Source organism: Sturnira hondurensis, unplaced genomic scaffold (genome assembly GCF_014824575.4).
Source record: "Sturnira hondurensis isolate 20B ecotype Veracruz unplaced genomic scaffold, ASM1482457v3 Scaffold0006413, whole genome shotgun sequence".
NCBI classification, from domain to species: domain Eukaryota; kingdom Metazoa; phylum Chordata; class Mammalia; order Chiroptera; family Phyllostomidae; genus Sturnira; species Sturnira hondurensis.
The window spans coordinates 21,779,707-21,802,835 of NW_028079044.1; the positions used below are offsets into that span (position 1 = coordinate 21,779,707).

General features: G+C 37.4%; 1 protein-coding gene across 1 annotated transcript in view; it reads right to left on the minus strand.

The window, feature by feature from the left end:
- Positions 1 to 3,939: 3,939 nt before the first annotated feature.
- UBL3 (ubiquitin like 3) overlaps positions 3,940 to 23,129 on the minus strand; it is a 72,570-nt gene continuing 53,380 nt past the window's right edge. Inside the window, exons 2-5 of the mRNA XM_037048220.1 lie at positions 19,575 to 19,683; positions 15,454 to 15,540; positions 6,359 to 6,436; positions 3,940 to 6,057 (exon numbers count right to left, since the gene is read on the minus strand). Coding sequence (XP_036904115.1) covers positions 6,005 to 6,057; positions 6,359 to 6,436; positions 15,454 to 15,540; positions 19,575 to 19,683 — 327 coding nt within the window. The 3' untranslated portion in view covers positions 3,940 to 6,004. The remainder of the gene's footprint in view (positions 6,058 to 6,358; positions 6,437 to 15,453; positions 15,541 to 19,574; positions 19,684 to 23,129) is intronic.

A 23,129-nucleotide genomic window follows, 5' to 3' on the forward strand; every position in this document is an offset into this window, starting at 1 on the left:
CTTTAATGTTAAACTTTTATTCAATGTGTAAATGAAAATGATATGCCTGTGAAATATATCATATAGCTATAAACAAGTGTTGTTAAAGAAGACAATATTGTGGATATGTTTGATATGTTAAAGATGAAAACAGTACATAAACTCAGTATATACGACACTTTTTATTTTAATGTTTAGATGTTAATAAAGAGGACTAAAAATACATTCAGTGATATATTAATAACTGATTCTGGAGGAGGAATTGATTTCTTTTTCATACTTTTTCATAAGCATAGGATGTTCTACAATGAGTATTTTCAAGAATGGTCTCTGCCTGAGAAAACGAACTCTATGTTTGAAAATGTGCTGTACTTCTTTGGGCCTGTTTTATCACCTGTAAACAGGCCTATGTCATGACCCTAAAACAGTGCTTGTCACCAAGTAAGCATGCAGCAGATGAGACTTAGAACATGACACCCCCATGACTGCAGCGATGGTAGTGCCCTCAGGGGAGAGTTGGGGTCAGAACAAGAGAATGAAAGGGACTCCCGCAGAAGCAGCCTAGGCCAAATGGTAGGAAATGGGACAGAGACGGGACATCCTAGGGCAACAGGGGGGTCATAGTGAGGACATCAAGGAGGAAGCTAGTTGTGTGGGCCTTCTGTGGTCTCAGAGCAGATGGTGGTGGTGAGCTGTGTGGCCATAAGGAACAAGGGTCTGGGCTTCTCCTTCACTCCTGACAATGGCACCAGGAGGCAGGCAGAAGGACAATATTGCTCTGAGAGGGTGTGAGTTCTCTTAGAATCCTGAAGTGTAAACTATCTGGGTCTGGAGACTCGACCCAACAGTAGTTGCCATCTTGTTCCTGTCTCCATCATCTCGCTTGGTTTCCAACACCATTTTAACTACATGTATCCCCACCCTCCAGTTGTGTTCCTGATTCTTGGTATTTGCATGGTTCTGTTTTTGGTCATCTGCAAAAACCAAGGCAACTGCTCCAAGCCACAGGCGCTCAGCTTTAATGAAGCTGGTGGATGAGGCTCAGCTGTCAATACTGAAAAGTAAAACATTGAAGGGCCCTGACGGTTCCGTGCACAATGAGGTGGACAACCAGCAGTGTAGCTCAGCACTGCTGTTGTTTTGAACACCGCAAACAAGTACTTTTTCGAAATTTTCTGTCAATTCCAGCTCTTTCCAGGCCTTTCTAATGTTATTCGGAGGTGTTTTGACATTTGCTATTCATCCCTGATTTATATAGATCCCAATTCTCATTTTCTGCTCATGCCTTTTAAAATTGAGATTGGAGAGCTGACTTGTTGCCACACTGGTCTCACTAGATGTCTTTTTGCCTTCATCATCAGGAAAATTTGTGATTATATAGTCAGATATAATTTGGGGAGATCTGAATATAGAATCACCTTCCTCATCTTTTTGTAATCGAATTTCATAAAGTTTGAAGAATGTGTTGAAGTGTAACCCTCCCTTCTGCGTATCATTAGGGATGCTTTTGAAAAAGTGGAAGTAGGAAAAACTTTAAGAAATACATTAGACTGCCTATGAAGAAGTCTAGAGCAGCGGGGTTTGCGCTGGGCAGAACCAGCAGCCCCATGAGTCCTCATGGGCCAGATATTTTCTATTTTTCTCCTCTGCACCTTCGCTGTGCCCTCTCTGCCCTCACACTAGCTCCAGTGGCAGTTTCAATCATCACTTCCAGACAAGATAATGTCCAGAGAACACAGTCTCTGCTAAGCTTTTTGGGAGTAAGAACTTTCTCCAGAACCTCCACCAGGAAGCTCCCTTCGAGTCTCCGTGGCCAGGATTGGATCCCAGGCCCACACCTAAACCAAACACACCAAAGGCCATGGGCTTGGGCCCTAGGGCTGGGATAAAGCCACAATTCCCTGAGCCAAGTGTGTGTTGGGGAGAGAACAAACTGTCTCCTCCCCTCCAAGAAAATCAGAACTCAACAAGCAAGGAACAAAGAACTTGGGAAAAGCAATCCCCAGGGTAGATTTTCATCAGTTGTGTTATCACAAAAATCTAGAAGGTCACAACTGTTTCCTCTGCAAGGTCCTAACATTTCTACTGGAATCACTCATTCTGAGTGCAAATTAACCCAAGTGCAGGAGTCCCATTACTTCTGTTAACTATGGGATGGCACGGTCAGTGGTTCTCAGCACATGAAACACCCCATCATTACAAACATCTGTCTCAAGGCTTTGCTCAGCTAATTCAGAAATGGATGCCTGAATCTAAGGAAACATACAGTAGAATGCCATATTTTTGTTTCTGTTATCCATCACAATTCAGCTATGTCTCACCCACGTCAGCACTCAGGCCTGCGAAGCTCCACGTGGATTCTTCCTACCCTAGTGCCGTTTCCCACCCTGATTATACCTCTTTTGAACAGTGCATGTGCATATCTTTATATGCCATCTCGAATGTTGACAGTTACATTCTCATGTTAACATACCCAATTCTTTGTGGTCCAAGCTCTATAACCTGGTGCCTATAAGCTGTATCTGAAATTGTTTCAGCGGTGAATTGTTGACTTACTGTGTCTACTCTGTATTTCTCTGAAGTTGTCATTTTGGAAAAAAGGCAGAATATAAAAAATATAAAAGGACACTTTGAGATCAATGTCAAAGACCACAAAATAACTTTACTTAGAATTAGATGCTTCTAACTTAATTTTGTCCATGAACTCTTTTAGAAACCACCTCCCTCCTACCATGTCTGTAAAAGAGCTTCATATATGGCATAACCTTCTGAAGAAAGGGCACCACGTGGTTGGCGGGGGGTAAGTGGAGGAAGGTCACAGCCAGTTTCCTACTGCCCACGTCACCTCGGCTGGAAAAGTGGGCATGGATAATGGGCAGCAGTCTGCACTGGTGTTTCCACCATCATTCTAGGTTTTATATTCTTCTTTCAAGCCCTCCTCTCACCCAATGACTAACAAGAAACAGTACAATAGAAATGTTAGTGGAAAAACTGAAGACATGCCTGTTAGTCACCAATAAGGATGGAATGGAAGCACACTAAGTTTTGGTTGATCCCTTCTCTAGAAGAGTAAAGGCTGGAACACACGCTACTGATTTTACTGAAGAATGTAATAAAACAAAAGAGAAACAGGAGAGAGGTAAAGAATAGGAAAAATACACCAAAATTATCATTAGAAATCACTTGTAAAAAAGGGAAGTCTTCTACAACAGATGAAGAAAGTTTTAATTTATTTTCACATTAAACATTGTTTACCACAATTGGCTAACAGAAATTGCTGTAACAAAGGTCAGGAAAACATAAATCTAAGAATAAATGTTTGTTATGAGAAAACCTCATTTAATGTGAATGACAATGTGAGATACTGTATTTTTCATGACAGGATAAGATACAACTTACCTAGAAGAAAAAACAAATAGCTCAGGTCAAGGACACATGCTGAGAATTTAACAGAGAAGGAAAGCTTTGTTTTGTGCAGAACACTTAAAGTCTAGGGTAATTTAAGTAAAAGAGGTGCATTAGATACCAAGCACTGGGCAGAATCAGAGGTCCAATGTCAGGCTTTATTTATGATACTGGGTCTATGCAGCTTCCACCTTTTGGTAAATAAGCTGTCATTTCAGCAGAGGGGCCTTCTGTGGCAGCCTTGGCTATGACTAGTCATATTTTAGCCATCAGGCAGTCCAAAGAACTATTTTAAAGAAATAACTGAGTATTTTCACAAATAACTATTAAGGCATCTAGATTTTTGGTGTTTTCAGTGTATAATTTTACTATTATTTTTTATTCTGCACAATAATGATATTAAATATTAAGTGACATAATTCTTTCTCTACTCATAAACAAGTTTATCCATTTTGCAAACTCTAAATTGAGGTCTTGTGAAAGGGAAATGCATAACATGGAAAAACACAGAAAAATATTTTGAAAACCAGTAGAGAATATTTTTAACTACCATAGAAATTCAATCACAATTACTTGATAGTCTTTAACTACGGAAAAACGTAAGAGTAAGTAAAATTAAAATAGGTATTAAAAATAATTACCAGTAGTTTGTTTTACAAAAGAAGGACAGAGCTATAAATGACTTAATTGCCCAATTGAGTAACTACCAGATTCATAAGTCAACAATAACAGAACTCATGTTTGAGCTAGTCAACAAAGCATATAAATACTTAACATCTTTTGAATATAACATTTTAGTGGTAACAGAGACTACATAACTCTACCCATTGTTTTGACTGCACAAATTAACCAGGTTAAATATCAAAAACACATTGTAAATAATTTTCAAAACTAACAAGAGAATATTAATTAAATGAATTTTCAGAGGTTAAGAAATAAAAGTAGAAAACAATTGTAAAATGAGACAGTGTTTAAACAATTAATGACCTAATCAAGGCCTTTAAAATGACAAACGGAATGCACTACAATATATTTTTAGTTTACAGAGAAAAAAATCTGTAAGTACAGGTTGCAGAAAGAAAATGTTTAGTGCTATTTACATTCATTTTTAAAACTCTGCTCTATACAAATTTAATTCTGTCAGTATGAACAATATTTTTGTAGATCTACTACATATAAAGCCTTTTCATCAATGCAATAACAATGAATAAAATGACCTGATTACCTTTAAACAGAGCTGACCATCTGAAACCTTTTACACTTAATGTTTGTAAGGACTGTGGACACTTAGTCAGAACATGTCAGCCTGCAACTTCATTTTTATAAAGGCTAAAGTTATTTATATGGAATATTGTTCTATATACTACACGCCAATCTATATTTAAGTTCTATAATTAGGTATTTTATAAGTTCTTTATTAAATATATTCTACACATATTTGTACTTTCATCCAGGAAGAATTTTTTCCTAGTGAAAAAATATAAAATCTTTTATATTTTTACAGGTTTAGATGAAACTAGCTCATGCTTTAGTACTGTGCAAATTGTTTTTAGCATATCAATTTTTTAAGTTATTGATTTAAAACAAAGAGTTGATTTTAATTGCAAGCACTAATACCAAATGCAAACTATATAAAGAAATAAGTCAGTTATTATGGAGAATTTTTTAATTTTAAGAATTCATCTGAACTCTCTAATAAGTAAGGGTGACACTGGACACAATTACAGATGAGCAAAATTATGAAAAATTTAATCTACTGATATTCAAATACATAAAATTGAACAGTAAATGAGGTTTTCTAATATTTCTCTGCCCAACAATGAAACTCTATGAGTGATTGGAACTTACTGCCCACTCCCCCACACACATTAAGGCTAGGAAACGCACTCATCCCTTTTGTGCTGTGTGAACAAGCACTCGGTTACTTATGACTGAAGAGTGCATGCGTTAAAGAAAAACAATTTGCTCATCGGCTTTCCACTGAGTGCTTCAAACAACAGGCACATTTATTTCTTCACCGGTGCAATGAAGACCGTCACACTCAGTTTAGGATTTGTGCCAGTGCAGCCACCATGGAGACTTGGATAGAATTTACCCAACATTTTGGTTTCTTTCCCATCTTTTTCCTCTCCAGTTGGCCCAGTTATTAACTTCATTAATTGCTGAGTGTTTTCCAGTGTGGAATTGTGCATGAGTATTTCTAGGTAGCATAAACTATGCTATAAATTCTGCTGACGAAAAACTATGTCAAACTTTTTTAGTGCAGACTGTATTTGGAACACTTCATTTGTTAGTTCTGGTGATAAGATTTTTGTGGCAGCTAAATAATTTCAGCTATGAAAGGTGACTTGTTAACATTTCCCCTGGAGACTGACTGCATTCAAAACCCAATATTTTAAAATTGCTCAACATAAACAAAAATTCTAGTAATAAAAATCATAGTGAAAATGTTCTTGTTTCTTTTAACTTTCATGAGAGAAGATGACAGTGTTCATGTGAGCATTCAGTTCCATGGCTTTACAGGCAGACTTTCTAAGGGTTTCTGAAGCAATGTTGGGTCTAGCTTCTGTCCCAGCAGCATGAAAGACAAGGACATCACATCACACTTAGCAGACAGTGTTTACAGGATTACACAACAATTACTCTCTCCAGTCTTCTCACGATTCCTCTGACCTAGAGAAAATGAAGAAAAGCCTTGTTCATAAAAATGCTCCAGTTGAAGGTGGAGTGAAGGGGAGCACCCAAGCTTTTTAACAGATAGGTTTTTCTTTTAATATTTACTTTTTTCAATTAAAAACTATAATAAATGCTTTTAATTTCAGTCTGTTTCCAAAATGTCTTATTTGCTTAATAAGTTCTATTCATAAAGGATGAAAACTTCCTTTCCCTAAGAATTCTTGTCCAAGAAAAACAGCCATATTTGAATGCTTATCTCTATGGCTCAAGAGATGCCCTGCCCTAGGGCCTGGCTTACCTTGCGAGTTTGGCTCTGGCAATGTCTCTCTGGCCACCAAATGCATCACTGTTGTTTTACCAAAAGGAAGTTTTAATGCTGTGGGAAAAGTAGAAGAAAATCTGTTACATATATGTCAAGCTTTTGAAATCGCTAACCAGAACTGAGTCCATTTAAAAAATTGATTGCTTTTGGTATGACTTCCTCAATAGCTTGAACTGCTTCCTGGATAGACCATCTCTTAAAAAAGGAAATTAGGTTAATATCATCAGAAACAATTTTTACAATTCAGAAAGTTAGCTATGGCATTAGCTTGACACACACCATACTGTTGAAGAAAGAGGACAAGGGAAATGTGTAATTGATTAATACTGGAAATAACCCTGTAGAAGAGAAAAGAGAAGGAATTTAAAAGATTGTCTCAGGGGGACAGTGACTTGGTGATCTGGAGTTATGCTACATAGACAGTGCACCAACCACAAGAATGATATTTCATGGACAAGCTAAATTGGCATCCAAAAGCAAGGCTCCTCACTTTAGGTACAAGATGGCAGAGTAGGAAGGTCCTGAGTTCACCTCCTCTCATTGACACCAAAACTACAAATACATATAGAATAATTATCTCTAAGAATGTCCGGAAGAACGGGTTTTCTACAACTATGGATGTAAAGAAAAAGCCACTCTGACATATGTAGGAGAGGCAGAGCCTTAGTCTAGTCAGGACCCACCCTACCCACCACTTCCTGTGCAGTGACCCACAAGTAGGAGGGACGTCACAACTGCAGAAGAGTGATGAGCCTGGAGGACCTGCACCAGTAACAGGTGCCCCCATAACATATGGCTTTGAAAACCGGCAGGGCCTATGCCTTAGAGAGCCAAAGGGCTATAGAAAAACCAGTGCAGAGGAAGCAATCCGAAAAGTACCTGGTCATTTGTGAAGGTGGGCAGGGATCTACTGAAAATTTGAATCTCCACAATCAGAAGTACTGGTGGGCACCATCCCTCCACCCTTTTTTCTTTCCTCCCACCTAGCTGGTCTGATGTTGGCAGGTACCATTTCTGACACCCTCCTTTAACCTTGCTAACAGTGTTCATCCCACTCTGGTGTTTCTCTGAAGACCCCACCCAGGTGCCTATACCTAAAAGGGCTCCTGCTGTGCCACAGCAGTGGGCAGACTCAGTCAACACCAGCACACTGCAGTGTGTCTGCAATAGGTGAGGCTGGGCCTTGCACCAAAGAGCTACCCTGCACACCAGCATGCCCCAACAGCTGTGGCCAGGGACCAGCCTCACCTGCCACTGTGTCCTTAGTAGTTGTGACCCAACCACAACCAGAGGCCACACTAGTCCACACAGGGAACATCCCTGGACACAACTGGCTATGGTGACAAGGGGAGATCCCACCCACAGGCCCCACAGGACACTTTCTCAATAAGGACACTTTCTCAATAAGGACACTTTCTCAATAAGGACACTTTTTCAAGAGCAGGATATGCAGCTTATCTACTTCATGTATAGAAAAGGACAAAATGAAGAGACAAAAGAATATATTCCAAACAAAAGAAAAACAGAAAGATAATTAAACAAAATGGGGGTAATCTAGATGAAGAGTTCAAAGTAACAGTTATAAAGATGTTCATCAAACTCTGTAGGCAAGTGGAGAACTTCAACAGAGATAAAAAGTATAAAAAGAACATATCAGAACTGACAAATATAACAAATAAAATGAAAAATACACTAAGAGGGAATGGACAGCAAATTCAATGATACAGAAGAATGGATCAGAGATCAGGAAGACAGGACAGTGGAAATCATCCATATGAAAGATCAAAAAGGAAAAAAGTCAGAAAGAATGAGGACAGCATAAGGGAGCTCTGGGACAACATCAAGCATATTAACATTTGCACCATAGGGGTTTCAGAAGAAGAGAGAAAGGGACAGAAAACCTATTTGCAGAAACAATGACTGAAAACTTCCCTAACAGGGTAAAAGAAACAGACATTCAAGCCTAGAAAGCAGAGTTCCAGGAAGCAGAGAGTCCCAAACAAAATGAACCCAAAGAGACCTACACCAAGACACAACATAATTAAAAGGTTAAATTTTAAAAATAAACAGAGACTGTTAAAAGCTGCAAGAAAAACACAGTTACGTACAAGGGAGCGCTCAAAAGATAGTCAGCTGATTTTTCAACAGAAAACGTACTGGCCAGAACGGAGTTCTGATATATTCAATGTGATGAAAGGAGAAAACCTATAACCAAGAATACTCTACTAGGCAAGATTATCATTCAGAATTGAAGGAGAGTCTCAGAGAAGCAAAAGCTAATGGAGTTTATCACCAGTAAAACGACATTACAAGAAATATTAAAGGAAATTCCCTAAGCTGAAAAGGCCAAACTAGAAGTAAGAAAATAAGAAACTAGAAATGTGAAAGAAAAATCTCATTAGTAAAGGCAACCATATAATAAAGGCAAGTATGAAACAATTCAAATGGCAGTAAGTACATACCTAATCAACAATACTTTAAATGTAAATGGACTAAGTGCTCCATTCAAAGAACATGATGTGGCTGAATGGATAAGAAAAAAAGACACACACATATGCTGCCTATAACACACTTACTTCAGATCTAAGGACACATGTGGATGGACTGAAAGGGTATAGAAAACAGATATTTTATGCCAACAGAAATGAAAAAAAGCTGGAGTGGCTTTACTGACACCAAACAGACTTTGAAACCAACACTGTAACAAAACACAAGAGTATGACACAATAATAAAGAGATCAATCTAACTAGAGGATATAACAATTTTAAGCATCTATGCACCTAACAGAGGAGCACCTAAATATATACAGCAAATATTAACAGACATAAAGGGAGAGGTTGACAGTAATGCAGTAATAGTAGCAGGCTGAAGCACTCACTTTAATGAATGGATAGATTATCCACACAAAATCAACCAGGAAACATTGGCCTTAAGTGACACATTAGACTAGATGGACTTAATAGATATCTATGCAACGTTCCATACCCAAAAAGTAGAATACACATTCTTTTTGAGTGTACCTGAACATTCTCCAGGATCGATCACATGTTAGCCCACAAAACAAATCAATAAATTTAAAAACATTGAGATCATATCGAGCACCTTTTCTGACCAAAATGATACAAAAATAGAATTATAAGAGGAAAACTGAAAACAATACATGTGGAGGCTGAACATATTACCAAACAACCAATGGATCAATGAAGAAATCAAAGAGGAAATCAAAAAATACTTGAGACAAATGAAAATGGAAATATTACAAAATCTATGGGATTCAGCAAAAGACATTCTAAGGGGGAAGTTTGTACCAATATAGGCCTACCTCAAGAAACAAGGAGAGTCTCAATCTAATTTTATAACTAAAGAAAGTAGAAAATGAAGCAACAAAGCCTAAAGTTAGAGGAAGCAAGGAATTCATAAAGACCAGGGCAGAAGTGAATGAAATTAAAGTTGGAGACCTCATTCCCTCTGATTTCAAACTATACTACACAGCTACATTAATCTAAACATCATGGAACTGGTACAAAAACAGTACCACTGGTCAATGGAACAGAATAAGGAGTCTGGAAATAAACCCACACTTACATAATCAATTAAATTTACAATATAGGAGGCAAAAATATACAATAAAAAGTCTTCAATAAATGGTGCTGGGAAAACTGGATAGGTACACACAGAAACAAAAATTAAACTGGACTACTTTGTTACACAATATACAAAAATAAATGCAAAAACAGACTTTAAGACTTGATTTAACACCTGAAACCATAAAAGTCCTAGATGAAAACATAGGCAATAAACTCTTTGACATCAGCCTTAGGAATGTATTTTTGGATGTGTCTCCTCAGGCACAGGTAACAAAATAAAAAATAAATAAATGGGATTACATTAAACCTACTTTGCACAGCGAAAGGAATCATCAATGAAATGAAAATGCAACCTACTGAATGGGAGAAGACACCTTCAAATAATATAACTGATAATGGTTTAATATCCAAAATATATAAAACTCAGCATCAAAAAACCCAAATAATCCAATTACAAAATGGGCAGAAAACCTGAACATTTTTCCAAAAAGACATGCAGATGGTGAACAGACACATAAAAATTGCTCAACATCACTAATAATCAGGGAAATGCAAGTAAAAACCACAATGCAGTATCACCTCACACCTGCCAGAATGGCTATCATCAAAAAGATAAGAAACAACAAGTGTTAGCAAGGATGTAGGTAAAGGGAGCCCTCATGCACTGTTGGTGGGACTCTAAGTTGGTACAGCCACTGTGGAAAATAGTATGGAGGTTTAATAAAATTAAAAATAGAACTACCAGCTAATTCAGCAATTTCATTTCTGGGCATTTTTCTTAAGAAAATGAAAACAGTAATTTGAAAACATACATGCACACCTATGTCCACTGAAGAAGTATTTACAATAAACATGATATGGAAGCAACCGAGGTGTCCATCCACAGATGAATGGACAAAGGTGTGGTACATGTATACAGTGTATATACTCAGCCATAGCAAAGGATGACATCTTGCGATTTACAACAACATGGATGAAGTAGAGGAAACTATTATGCTAAGTGAAATAAGTCAGAGTAAGACAAATACTGTATCATTTCATTTATATGTGGAATCTAAAAAATTAAACAAATGAACAAACAAAACAAAATAGACTCATATATACAAAGAACAAACTGATAGTCGCCAGAGGATTGAGTGATGGCAAAAAATTGAAGGCAATTAAGAGGTACAAATTTATGGTTATAAGAAATAAGTCAGGGGATGTAATATATAGCACAGGGAATATAGTCAATATTATAATAATAACTTTGTATGATACTGCTGGGAACCATCCTGCCTGGTTTCAAAAGCTGTAACTCCACCAACAGGTGAAAAGGCCCCATGGGTAGAGGACCTTGGGACTAAAAGCCACTAAGAAGACAAAACTTATCCTCCTATCAGGGGCACAACCTCTGCCCCCTTTACTTCACCCTGCTTGGCCCTTGGAGGATGGCTGGATAGTCCATGATGGGTAAGATTCCTCAAGGGAGGAACAACCTAAGACAGGTACAGCCATGAAGGGGCCATCAGGAAAGGACTTAGGGGATTATGGATGACGGACAAAAGACCCTCGCTCTCTGCTTTGTCATAGCCTAAGTCCTTATTAGATCTGTAAAAAGTCTCCTAATCTCTTGCCTACCTTACTTCCCCTGCCTGATTTAAGCCTAAAACAATGCCAGAGGCAGGTGCAGCCCTGTCCTAGAACAGGTGGTTCGGGGTGGGGGTGGGGGTATGGTGATCAAGCCTAAGAAAGAATGCATAAAATCCTGTGAAATCTGCTTTGCTAAGAATGCCCTCAATTTAAATGTTAAGGGTCCAAGCATAAAATGAGTTTGTTCCCCAAAGTTTTATGGTCCTTTGGCTCACTCTATCTATCTGACCCTGACTCAGAATAAGCCCTTATAGTTATTTGAATGTTATCTATTCCTTGATCATTACTACCTGACAATGACTGATGAGCTTTATATATATGCCCTGTATTCTTATGCAAACCAAACCCAATAAAAGCCCACTGAGGAGGAGGCTTGAGGCCTTTCTCCTCTGAGAGTCTGATCTGCCTTTCCTCCCCAAGCAGATCATGTCTTGGTAGACTTATTCTCATCTGCAGTGGCCAGGAGGGCTCTGTGGGATGAACCCCCCCCCCCATACACACACACACATGGTATTAGGTGCTTATAGACTTCTCATGGTGATCACTTACAAAAGCATAAAAATGTCAAATCTCTGTGGTGTACACCTGAAACTGTTACATTGAATGTCCACTATACTTTAACTAAAAAAGCTTTATAAACCAAAATGAAAAATAAAATTTTTTAAAGACTATTTTTTGTAAACATGGGAAAAAGTTTAGATTGAGACAACTGTTTCTGAATCTAATTATATGTCAATCACCTAATAAAATTATTGTACCAGACAGGCCACTACAATGTAAAAACAGAAAAAAATGACAAACTTAATTTTGAACACTTCATCTCAACTGTGTGTGTATTCTCCAATTATAAAAAAAATATTTAAAATGTTACTTTAGAAGAATCATTGTCTTGGTATTATTAATAATCACTATTTTCTCATCAAGTCTTTAAGAGGTTTTTCTCATTCATAAATAACAAAATTTAGGAATATGAAATATTTCAGACATAAAGAGATTACTATGAAAATACCCACATATCCATAAGCCATTTAAGCAAACACAACAAATTTTATGGTAAATTCTTGTTATTCTGTGTAGAGAATTAGAAGAGCTGACATATCTAACTTCAAGAGTTATTTCCATCTTTGTGACCTTTGAGTTTTGACATCCCCAAATACTTGCTCTTCACTAACTACAAACTAGAGGCAAGTTTATGAAAATTACTTGGCCAAGTATGATCCTCCTGCTACCTGCCTTTAAAATCTTGCTGTTGGATGATGGTCAACAGGGAGATTAACAAAAAAAAGTGCTGATTTTCTTCAATATTATTAATACTTCATGTAATCAGGGTGAGTTTCCATCTTGTTTAAAATTAGTCAGCCATTATTTGGTCTATTTCTTAACTTCTGAAGTTTAAATGAAACACAATGGCCCATAAACACAATGATAGACGCTTCTGGGTAATCTCTCAGGCCAGGTTTAACATTAAAATGCAAATACGGATTTATAGTATTAGAATTTTCACTGAATGCATCAGGAAATGCTGACTGAATTTAAAATGCACAAAGGCCCCATGGGGCATCACTGTCACACCACATTGTTGACTCCAGGAAGGCAGACCTGAGTTCAAATCACGCTTCTCCTGCTCACCAAAGGACTGGGGAGTTACTGACCCCTCCCTAAGCCGCCGTTTCCCCTCCTAAAGTGGAGATAGTAATTCTATCACCTGCCTTTTAACAGTCTAGTGATTAAATGAAACAATCCAAGCAAAGTGCTTAGTTCAGGGCTTCCCACAAAGACTACATTTGGTATGTTTTCAGATAGCAAGGAAAATGGATCTCAGGAAACAGGCAGAGAGCTGAGACGACAATTTAGACAAACACTGGACAGGCCTGGAAAGCTGCTGAGTGGCTGGCCATTTGAAGCTAAAACTTGGATTGGTGAGGACTATGATTTTTCTTCTCCATTCGAATTTTAACTAGAAATAGTAGACACTGATACAAACTGCATCAAAGAAGCTGAAGAAAAAGCACACAAGGATCTGAATTGCTTCCACTTTCCTTCACTGTGGACACTTCTGCTTTCGCTATGACACTGTACAATATCCACATAGAAGTTTTCCACCTTCACATAAACACCACCCAGGATTTCAGCTCAGGAGACCTCTGGGAGACAGGGGAGGGGAGAGTGGGCATGCAGAGAGAGGCTTGTTACAATGAGTATCCAAGTGACTCTCATGCTCACTGGCTCATCCACATTTTGGGAAACACTGGTTTGGAACGCATGAACATCAAACCTGTGGATGATCTTTACCTTCCTGTTGGTAAGCCTATTACCACACCTCTTCTTCAGTAGATTGGAATTCTGCGTAACTGAGATCAAAAAAGGGGATTCAGGGCTATGTTTTAAGAAATTTTTAAGCAAAAATTTACACCTGAAACTTACTGAACCACAAAATCTCAAGAGTGACAGTGAGCACCTGGGTGTCCTGGCTCAATATCCACACAATGACTGACCTCCATCCCTGGCTGTATCCCCACTCCGGATTCACCCACTGCCTGAACCTCACCGGTAACCAGGATCTCACTCTTTCCCACTGAGGTCCATTCTTTCTTTGGGCAGCTCACCCTGTTCAAACAGCCTTTCTAGTAGTGAATAGGAATCTGTCTGCCTCTGACATCCAGCTGTTGGTTCTACCTCTAACTCACAGGGTTACAGAGTAAGTCACAAGCCTAAGCCTTCTCTGCACACTAGTCCCTAGAAAATTTGAAGATAGTTGCTATGAGCCTGTGTGTTGTCTCTTGCTTTATCCACATTCAAGAACAAAGGAACTTGGTTATGTGTGAAATTATATCCTGAAAAGTTGTAGCCTATGACATTGTTATAATCATCATTTGTACTTATCTACCCCATCCCTGATCACACAATATTTTAACAGTGGATTTTGTTTCCATGTGATGCTAGAGCACCTTGCAGGAGGAGATTCCATCTTGTTAATCCTGTATCTCCAATTGTTTAGCACAGTGTTGGCACAGAAGGAATAGGTATATGCTGATATATGAATGAATCAATGAAAATATTGTACCTTTAAGAAAAAACAAATTAAACATTTCACGCTGGGTTTAGAGATAAAAGCCAGACTATATTTAAATGAAGATATTAAAGTACATCATTCATTTGCTTACAAATTTCTAATTATCAAAATACTTTTGAAACCAAACCAACCGTGCTGATGGTAGAAAATGTACCATAAGGGGGCACCGCTGAGCTACGTTTCTCCAAACACAGGTACAAAGCAGTGAGGGCTAACAAGTATTTGTATTTACTATGGGCCAAGCACTGTTCTAACTGCCTTGAGTGCATAAACTGCTTTAACTCTCCCCCCCTTGGAGGCACGCACAATGGCTATGGCATGTTACTATGAGGAAACTCGTACACAAAGCAGTTAGCCACTTGCCCAAGTTATACAGCCAGTGAGCCGTGGAGCCAGGGTGCAACTTGCACAGACAGTCTGGCTGTAAAATCTCTCAGTCACTATGTAAGATTCTTTCTCTAATGTTACTCTTTATTCTTGCATGAATGGCCATTACCTCCATCATCATTATATTTCAAAACCAATTACCATACACCTTCCCTGGTTTGTGTATCTCACTTTAACTTTAAATATTACATATAAACTACATTCTCCAGAAGTAAAAGTACACGTCCACTTTTTACTCTGGAAGAACTATTCTGAGTTTTCCCCAAAATAGGCAGAACTCATACTGAGTTTCAAGTTATAATTTTTTAGTAAAATCAGACATTAGCATTAAATAAACAAATGGCTAATGTGCCATAAGACAGATATTAAATCCCATTACAAAGGTAATTACCTCCTAATGTGACATTTCCATGTAGAAATCGTCCTTGATAAATAAGCCGTAGAATATTTGGGCTGCTGACCTGCTCTTCTTCCCAGTCTGAAAAGAACCAGTGAATTTGTTAGGTGTGTTTCAACACAAAATTAAGGTATTACCACATTGTTCTGAACTTCTGATCCAAATCAGATAAAGCACACCAAAGAAGACACTTGGAGCTTCCACTTAAGTACACCAGGCACCCCCCATGCTATCACTGCAGCCCCGGTTCTTGCTAGCTCTTCTCCTTCAAAATAAGAGCTGCAGGAAGACTAGTTTTTGCTTTTTAAGAATACTTAATGTGCCAAAATGGAGTCCTGAAGTTCGAAAATTAAATCATATGAGGTGTGAAAAATCAAATCCTACGTAGAGAAATGTCATCTGAAAATTAATTTTAGTTACCAGTAATCAACAGAGAATATTATAATATTCTAATATGTGTACCTGTTAAATATGTTTGAGGCTAAAAACAATATGTTTAACAAAGATTTTAAAAATAATTAATATATTGATATAGAGAATAACAAAAAAATTAGACCTCAAAACTGAAGAAAACAATTTTTTAAAAGAATAACATAAAATGTTTACTTTTAGACAATAGTGACATTACTTTATGGTCTTTTTGAAGTCATTGGTAAATATTACAGAAGATACAACTTTAATTCACTTTACCCAAAATATTCAGAAGCTAGCAAAAAAACACTATGGAATCTAGCAAAATGCACAAAGAAAATCAAAAGACAAACTGGTGGGCAGGATGAGTAACAGTTCACGTAAGTGTGTGGCTGACCAAACACCACTCTGTTAAAATAACGCTGTGAGGACACTGGTGTGTGACAGGGTATGGGGTTAGTAATTTTCACTAGCTTGGGGATATAATAGTTAAAGCTTGATTTTTATAAAGATTTGAGAACTCCATCGTTGTCTCTCTCAGCAATGCGGTATGATGAGTGCAAGAGCTCCTACTATCAGGAGATGATAACAGTCAACACCAAAATGAGTTTAAAACATCCCAAAGAGGAAGTGACGGCAGAAAAAGGGGGTAAATGGAACACTTTCTTTTTGCCTTTATTTTAGTGTTTAAAATGATGAAGATGAATTTGATAAAACCAGTGCCTCTCAGTGACTCAGCACAGCAGAAATGAGTACTGGGGAAAGAAATCTCAGTCATTTCTATTCCCTCCTTTCCCCTCCCCCCACTCAGGCCCCTCCTGCCTTTTTTCCATCCATCTTCCCTCCCCCTGGCATGCCTTCCTTACTTCCAACTCTACAGCTCCCAAATCCCTCTTCTATAAGAAAGGTAAAATAAGCCTCAAACACTTTTGTATGAGTTACTTTGACTCCATCATATGCAAAATTACAGTTTAATAGAATATTTCTGGTCAAGATGGAAGTATTCCATAAAGCCAAATGACAGTGATTATCTAATTCACAGAGAAAAAGTCTAAAAACCTTTAAAGTCTTTTGTGAGCTGCAGAAACTTGAAGCCACATATTTCATTATCTTGTACGGTGCCCTGAGTTCGGCATACACCACCGGTTTAACAAGCTAGCTCCCCTGCCCTCTCGGAGCACCTGAAATTTGGAGACCTGGAGAAGAACGACGCCTCAGGGACAGTTTCAGCTGCCAGTAACATGCACTCAGTGTGGCCTCTGAGCCAGTAACAGCTACATGTGTCACTGGTCCACCCATCAGCAACATCCCACGGAGCTGTGGAAGGTTATACTGAGGAAAACCAGTTCCTTCCACAATTATATTGTACAAAGTACCCTCTTTGACTGACTGAGTATTTACTACACTGCTATTATTAGCACCAATAAATATTTACGTTTGCTGACCTTTGGTGCATTATATCATGCAATGTGGAACTAGATTTTTAATTTAAATATTTTATGTAAAATAAAAATTAAATGATGTATTTTTATTTTCTACATTGTCTAAAATTTCTCAATACAACTGGCAAATTGGGAAAGGCTGGGTTCAAACACTTTTTTTGCGGAAATAAGTACCACAGGATTAACACAATCAATTTCCTGTGCTAGCAGATGGTTCATTCAATTGGGAAACTATAGCAAAGGCCTGCACTTGAGCCTTAGGTTTGTTTACCACTACTCAGGATATTCTAAGGAATTAAAACTGATTTTAATATCCAAGGCACCCAACTGTGAAGGTAAAAATATTTCTTTTACCTCAAGTCATAACGTTGTCCCCAAAAATAAATTTTTGAGGAATACTCAATTTTTGTCTTATATAATTTTTTCTATAATATCCATAGATGTCAAAAGCTATCTTTACCCTCCCTTCTGTTCAAAATCACTAAAGTAATGTTACGTCATATTTAGTTAAAACATCAGTGTTTGATTTTTAAAATGCTTTTCATATTGACAGCCCTCTCTCCTCCCTGGCTATGAAGACATTCCAATACGCCAAGGGCCCCTAGTTTAGCCCACTTCAGCTTTTCTGACACTTCTTCTTACCTGTAATCTTTACCTTCAGTAGCTTTCTGATTTAGGACAAACACTGACTTGTCCCTCAGTTATGAGTATGAAGAAAAGATCTAGTTATCTGAAAGTATCTAGATCTAAAGTATCTAGATACTTAAAGTATCTAAATCAGTGCTTCTTAAATTCAGGTCTATGAATAACAAAAACATGCTCTTAGGGTCTCAAAGTCTTTTTTTAAGAATTTTTAAATTGCCTTTTCATTTTAACGATAATCTAGAAGAGATTAGCTAGATGATTTGAATAACCCCCTTATAACCTAGTACAGACTTGGGGTTTTAATGCCCCTGTATGCATTTAAGTTTATGACTGAACTGGCACCAAGCAGGACTTCTTTAATTGTCAAGAGGCTATCAAGGAACGAACAGAGGCGGATTTAATACATAAATGACTCTTTCCTGCTGAGTGAGGGCTGAATGACAATTTGGCACACGGTGTGGGTGAAGGTTCTGTGGTGACTGGGTCCTCGCACAGCAAGCAGGGGCACACGCCTGCCAGCTTAATAGTGCCATATTTATGGTCCAAGCCATAAGTTGGTCTTAGGAAAAATATACCTTCCAGCACATTAATATTGTTAGTTTTAATATTATTGGTTTTAGAGTTATGTGTGCATTTTCCTTGTATATCTTTTTAGTTTTATGGCTGCATATGAGTAAATAAGAATAAAGAGTTTTAACTGGGTTTGATGTTTTTATCTTTAAAAATAAACATTGTACTAAAATAACTTAAGTCAGTACTAGGGAATCTACAAGAATTGTCTTCCTCTGACAGTTCCATATATTATTTAATGTAAAGAGATACTGATCTAATTTATTCATTTTTTATACACTGTGCTCTTTGTTGAAATACATCTTGCCCTTTAAAAGTCCAAATTGCTCTGGCTAGTAAAATTAAGTGAAATCAGCTCAGTCTTGTCACTATGGCACAGGAGAGAGAGGGTCAAGGTGAAGTGGGGAAAGTCAAAGGAAGAGCATGCACTGAAAGCGCACTTTAGGATGGCAAGACAGAGTCTTCCCACAGAGAACGGACCAGAGGAAGGGAGGAAGGATACCCACTCGCTCACCATTTTGGTGTCATGGACACTGGATTAAAAATGCAAAGCACAAATGGGTTTTATATCTTCTTGACTTGAGTAGTTCAGAGAACACATGAAGTGACATGAAGTAGAAATTAAACTTGTGGCAAACTCAATTTTAAATAGCTTATGCATAGAATAGACCAAAGAGAATATAATTTGTTAAAGGTAGTTTTCTTTCCTTTTTTTATGTCTTGGTATTAATAGGTTTACTAATTGGAAGTGTTTATATGTTAGCTGTAGTGTATTTTACTTTTTAAAAATAATTTTCATTTACATCAAGCAGTTCTGAGTCAAAAACAGGGACTTAGCATAGTGGCTCCTTTTCTGTTTCTCAGTGAGGTTGTTGAAGAGCAAAAAATGGAAGGTCACACAGTGATAATCTAAACTTTGAGCCTTATGCTCTCAATTAATTATTTTTTATATCTTATATATTTAAAACCTTTTCAAAATGTTTATGAAACAAGGTAAAGATAGGGTGAATTAACATTACTCATACTCAAGAGAAAAATACAACTCACCCATTGGCCAATTGTCATACACGTGCTTTGCAATGTCAGAAGCAGAATCATTAGGAGAAAACAGGAACTCTTTTGTCTTCCCGCTTACCAAGATAAGGCGCAAATTGATCTGAAAGAAGACAGTGATGCTTTTAATATAAACCTGCAACTTTTTAAATAAAATATGACTCAATTTTTCATTTTGATCACATTCTAAATTATTACTAATATCATTTCCTCGTTTGTATTTACTTAAATTATATAAAAACATTTTATAAAAGATTTTATTTATTTTTAGAGAGAGGGAAGGGAATGAGAGAGAAACATCAATCAGTTAACTCTCACATGCACCCTGACCAGGGAACTGAACCAGCAACCCAGGCATGTGCCCTGACTGGGAATCCAACCAGCGACCTTTTGCTTTGTGGGGTGATGCCCCACCAACTGAGCCACATTGGTGAGGGCTGTAAAATTTTTTTAGAGGATGGGAATTTGATATATGATATAATTTCTAACATTTACAACATATGAGGGAAGAGCAGATAGATATGCCATAATAAATGAACAATGGAAAACCAAAATCCATTATTATGTCTCTAAAATTTATTCCAACAATGTTCAGAATTGGACTTTTACAGGTTATCACTATTACTTCAGAATGCATATTTTCCATTGCAAAACTAACAAAAATGGTGACTCTGCAGATAACTTCACTCAACAGGAAAAAATGTTAGATATTAATCTACTTCTTGGAAAAAATAAAAAATTGTATAAAACTTTTTATTTATACAATTATTTAAACCTAAACAAATTAACCAGAAGCTATAATTTTAGAGAAGTTTATTATGGTTAATAGAGGAATCAATGACAGCAGTTACTTTAATCCCAAATGCATGATTGTGGATTTTCCTGGGAGAGGGAAGAGGAGATATGTATGACGAAGAGCACAGATTCTCAATAGAAAATCTAAGGTAGACAGTAAAATTAAAATTTTTGAGATCCACTGGATTTACATTTCTCACTAAATAGGTATTTGCTTATATGCTATTCTTTTTTTTTAAATTTTATTTACTTATCTTTAGAGGGGAAGGAGAGAGGGAGAGAAACATCAATGTATGGTTGCCTTTCCTGCATCCCCTGCTGGGAGTGGGCCTGCAGGGAACCAGCCTGCAACCCAGGCATATGCCCTGACTGGGAATCGAACTGCGATCGTCTGGTTCGCAGGCCTGTGCTCAATCCACTGAGCTACACCAGCCAGGGCCGCTTATATGCTATTCTTAACACATTTTCCAAAATGTTCACTTTTTAATTTTTATTTTTATGCATAATTAACTTGATAGTATTTTTTGAAATCACAACATCCATACACCTCCCTTTAAGTTACAGAAACACAAGTATGGCCTTCTATACTTCTGGGCCTTTGTTAAGACAACAAAAAAGACCTTCCTAAACATTGGGTCTGGTCCAGAGCTGAGCCCTGGCACGAAGCCCTGCTTCTTTATATAGAAAGAATAGAGAATGTCACTGTACCAGTTCAAATTGTACCAGGTCCCAGGTTACCTAATCTCTCATCTTCAATTGCCAGTATTTTTTTCTTACAAAAAAATACCAGAAAATCTGTAAGATGGCAAAGGCTACAATGATAAATTGGTGCCTGATGCAGCACCACCAAGACACCAATCTACCTGCTACCACCATGGCCACTGCCTCTCCCAGCACCTCACCACTCTGAAGATGAGTTGAAGGTCATAAAATATCTCATCCAGAAAAACGCTACATGCAGACAATTCTATATTCAATGGGGTACAACTGGATTCCATATCAGATAGAGAACTGAGTTCCATATTAGAATATGTATTCTAGGTATTTCCTATTTTAAAACTGGTATACATTACTCACCAATAAATTGGTAATTCACATCTAAAGAAGTTGTTTATTTAGGTGTTCAGAATGTTGGAAACTTTAGGCTCTAAATGTCTTTGACACAGACTAAAAATACTTTTAAAAATGTTAGCCCTGGCTGGTGTAGCTCAGTGGATTGAGCACAGGCCTGAGAACCAGAGGATTGAGGTTCGATTCCCAGTCAGGGCACATGCCTGGGTTGCAAGCCGGTTCCCTGCAGGCCAACTCCCAGCAGGGGACGCACAAAAGGCAACCATACATTGATGTTTCTCTCCCTCTCTCCGTCTCCTCTAAAGATAAATAAATAAATAAATAAATAAAATCTTTAAAATAAAAAAAAATGTTTACATGTGGGTAGGAACTTTTCAGTTTGATAGAGACCCTTCCAATCCCTACTTACTTACACTGTTCTGCTTCAAATATTTATGGTACCTGCCTGGCCCCCAAAACATTTGAGTTTTGTACGTCGTGAAAGTGCTTTGGGGGCCTCAAAATGAGAACAAAAAAACAGGGTAAGATTTTAAAATCTACTTACAGGAAGCCAAGCCTAATCACCTCTGTGGATGGGAAAGGAGGGAAATGTGACAATGCCCATAAATACATAAATCCAAGCATTTACTAAATCTTACAGTTAAAATTACCTAAAACTAACTATGACAGATAAAGACTGCGTCAAGAAAGAAATTTATGTCCAAAATTTAAAATAATAGCAAGAAACACAAAATTAAGTTAAATGACGTAACACACTGCCTAAAACACTTCAAGTGCCTGTAATGAATGGTGCCTGGAATATTGTATGCGTTTTATCAATATTTACTGACTAATATTTTAGTTTTTTAGTTTCAAGATGCAAGTGGAAATGTAGACTGAAAAGATACGCAGTAAGATTCAAATCTAGGCTTCAGCACTCTGGGCATTTTATCAAAGGGCAAATGCATTATGTGGAATGGACATTGATAATAGTAATTTTTTGGTAGTGATATACAGAGATGAAGATACAGTTCTAAATATGAGCTAGTTCCTTTTAAAAGATTATGCACCAATTATTTAAATATTTATTCATGAAAGGTCTTTTTACTTCTTCAAAGTAAAGCTAAGTCAACCTACAAAATACCTTAAAATAACCAATGCTTGTGAGGTAGTGGGAGCTGCAACACATTGATAATGAGTTAAAAACAAGGCTCCTATTTACAGCTTAAAAGATGATACACTACATATACATACTTGTCTAATAAACAAAACTATTAAGACTCTGGATGACTTGAGATAGAGCTCCTACTATGTAATAAAATTCTCAAGGGATGGTATTTTGATCATCCAAATGAATTACAAATTTTATAATTACTTTTGAGGCAAACAAATCAAATCAAACAAAACAAATAAAAACTAATACCATAAATCATGGTATTAGTGAGGCAGAACCACCATGATCCTGCTGTACAGCACAGGGGGCAAACATAAGGCCTGTGGGCCGAGTTGGCCCTCCACCTTGTTTTATCTGACCCAGCACCTTGTTTCTACCCAGTAGCAGTGCCAAGCTCTAGTTTAACTGTTAAGGAATAGTTACATTTGTACAGTCCTAACATTACATTCAGCCCTTTGAAGGCAACCAGGAGGCTGATGTGGCCCCTGGTGAAAATGAGTTTGATACCCCTGTGGTAAAGCCAATGCAAA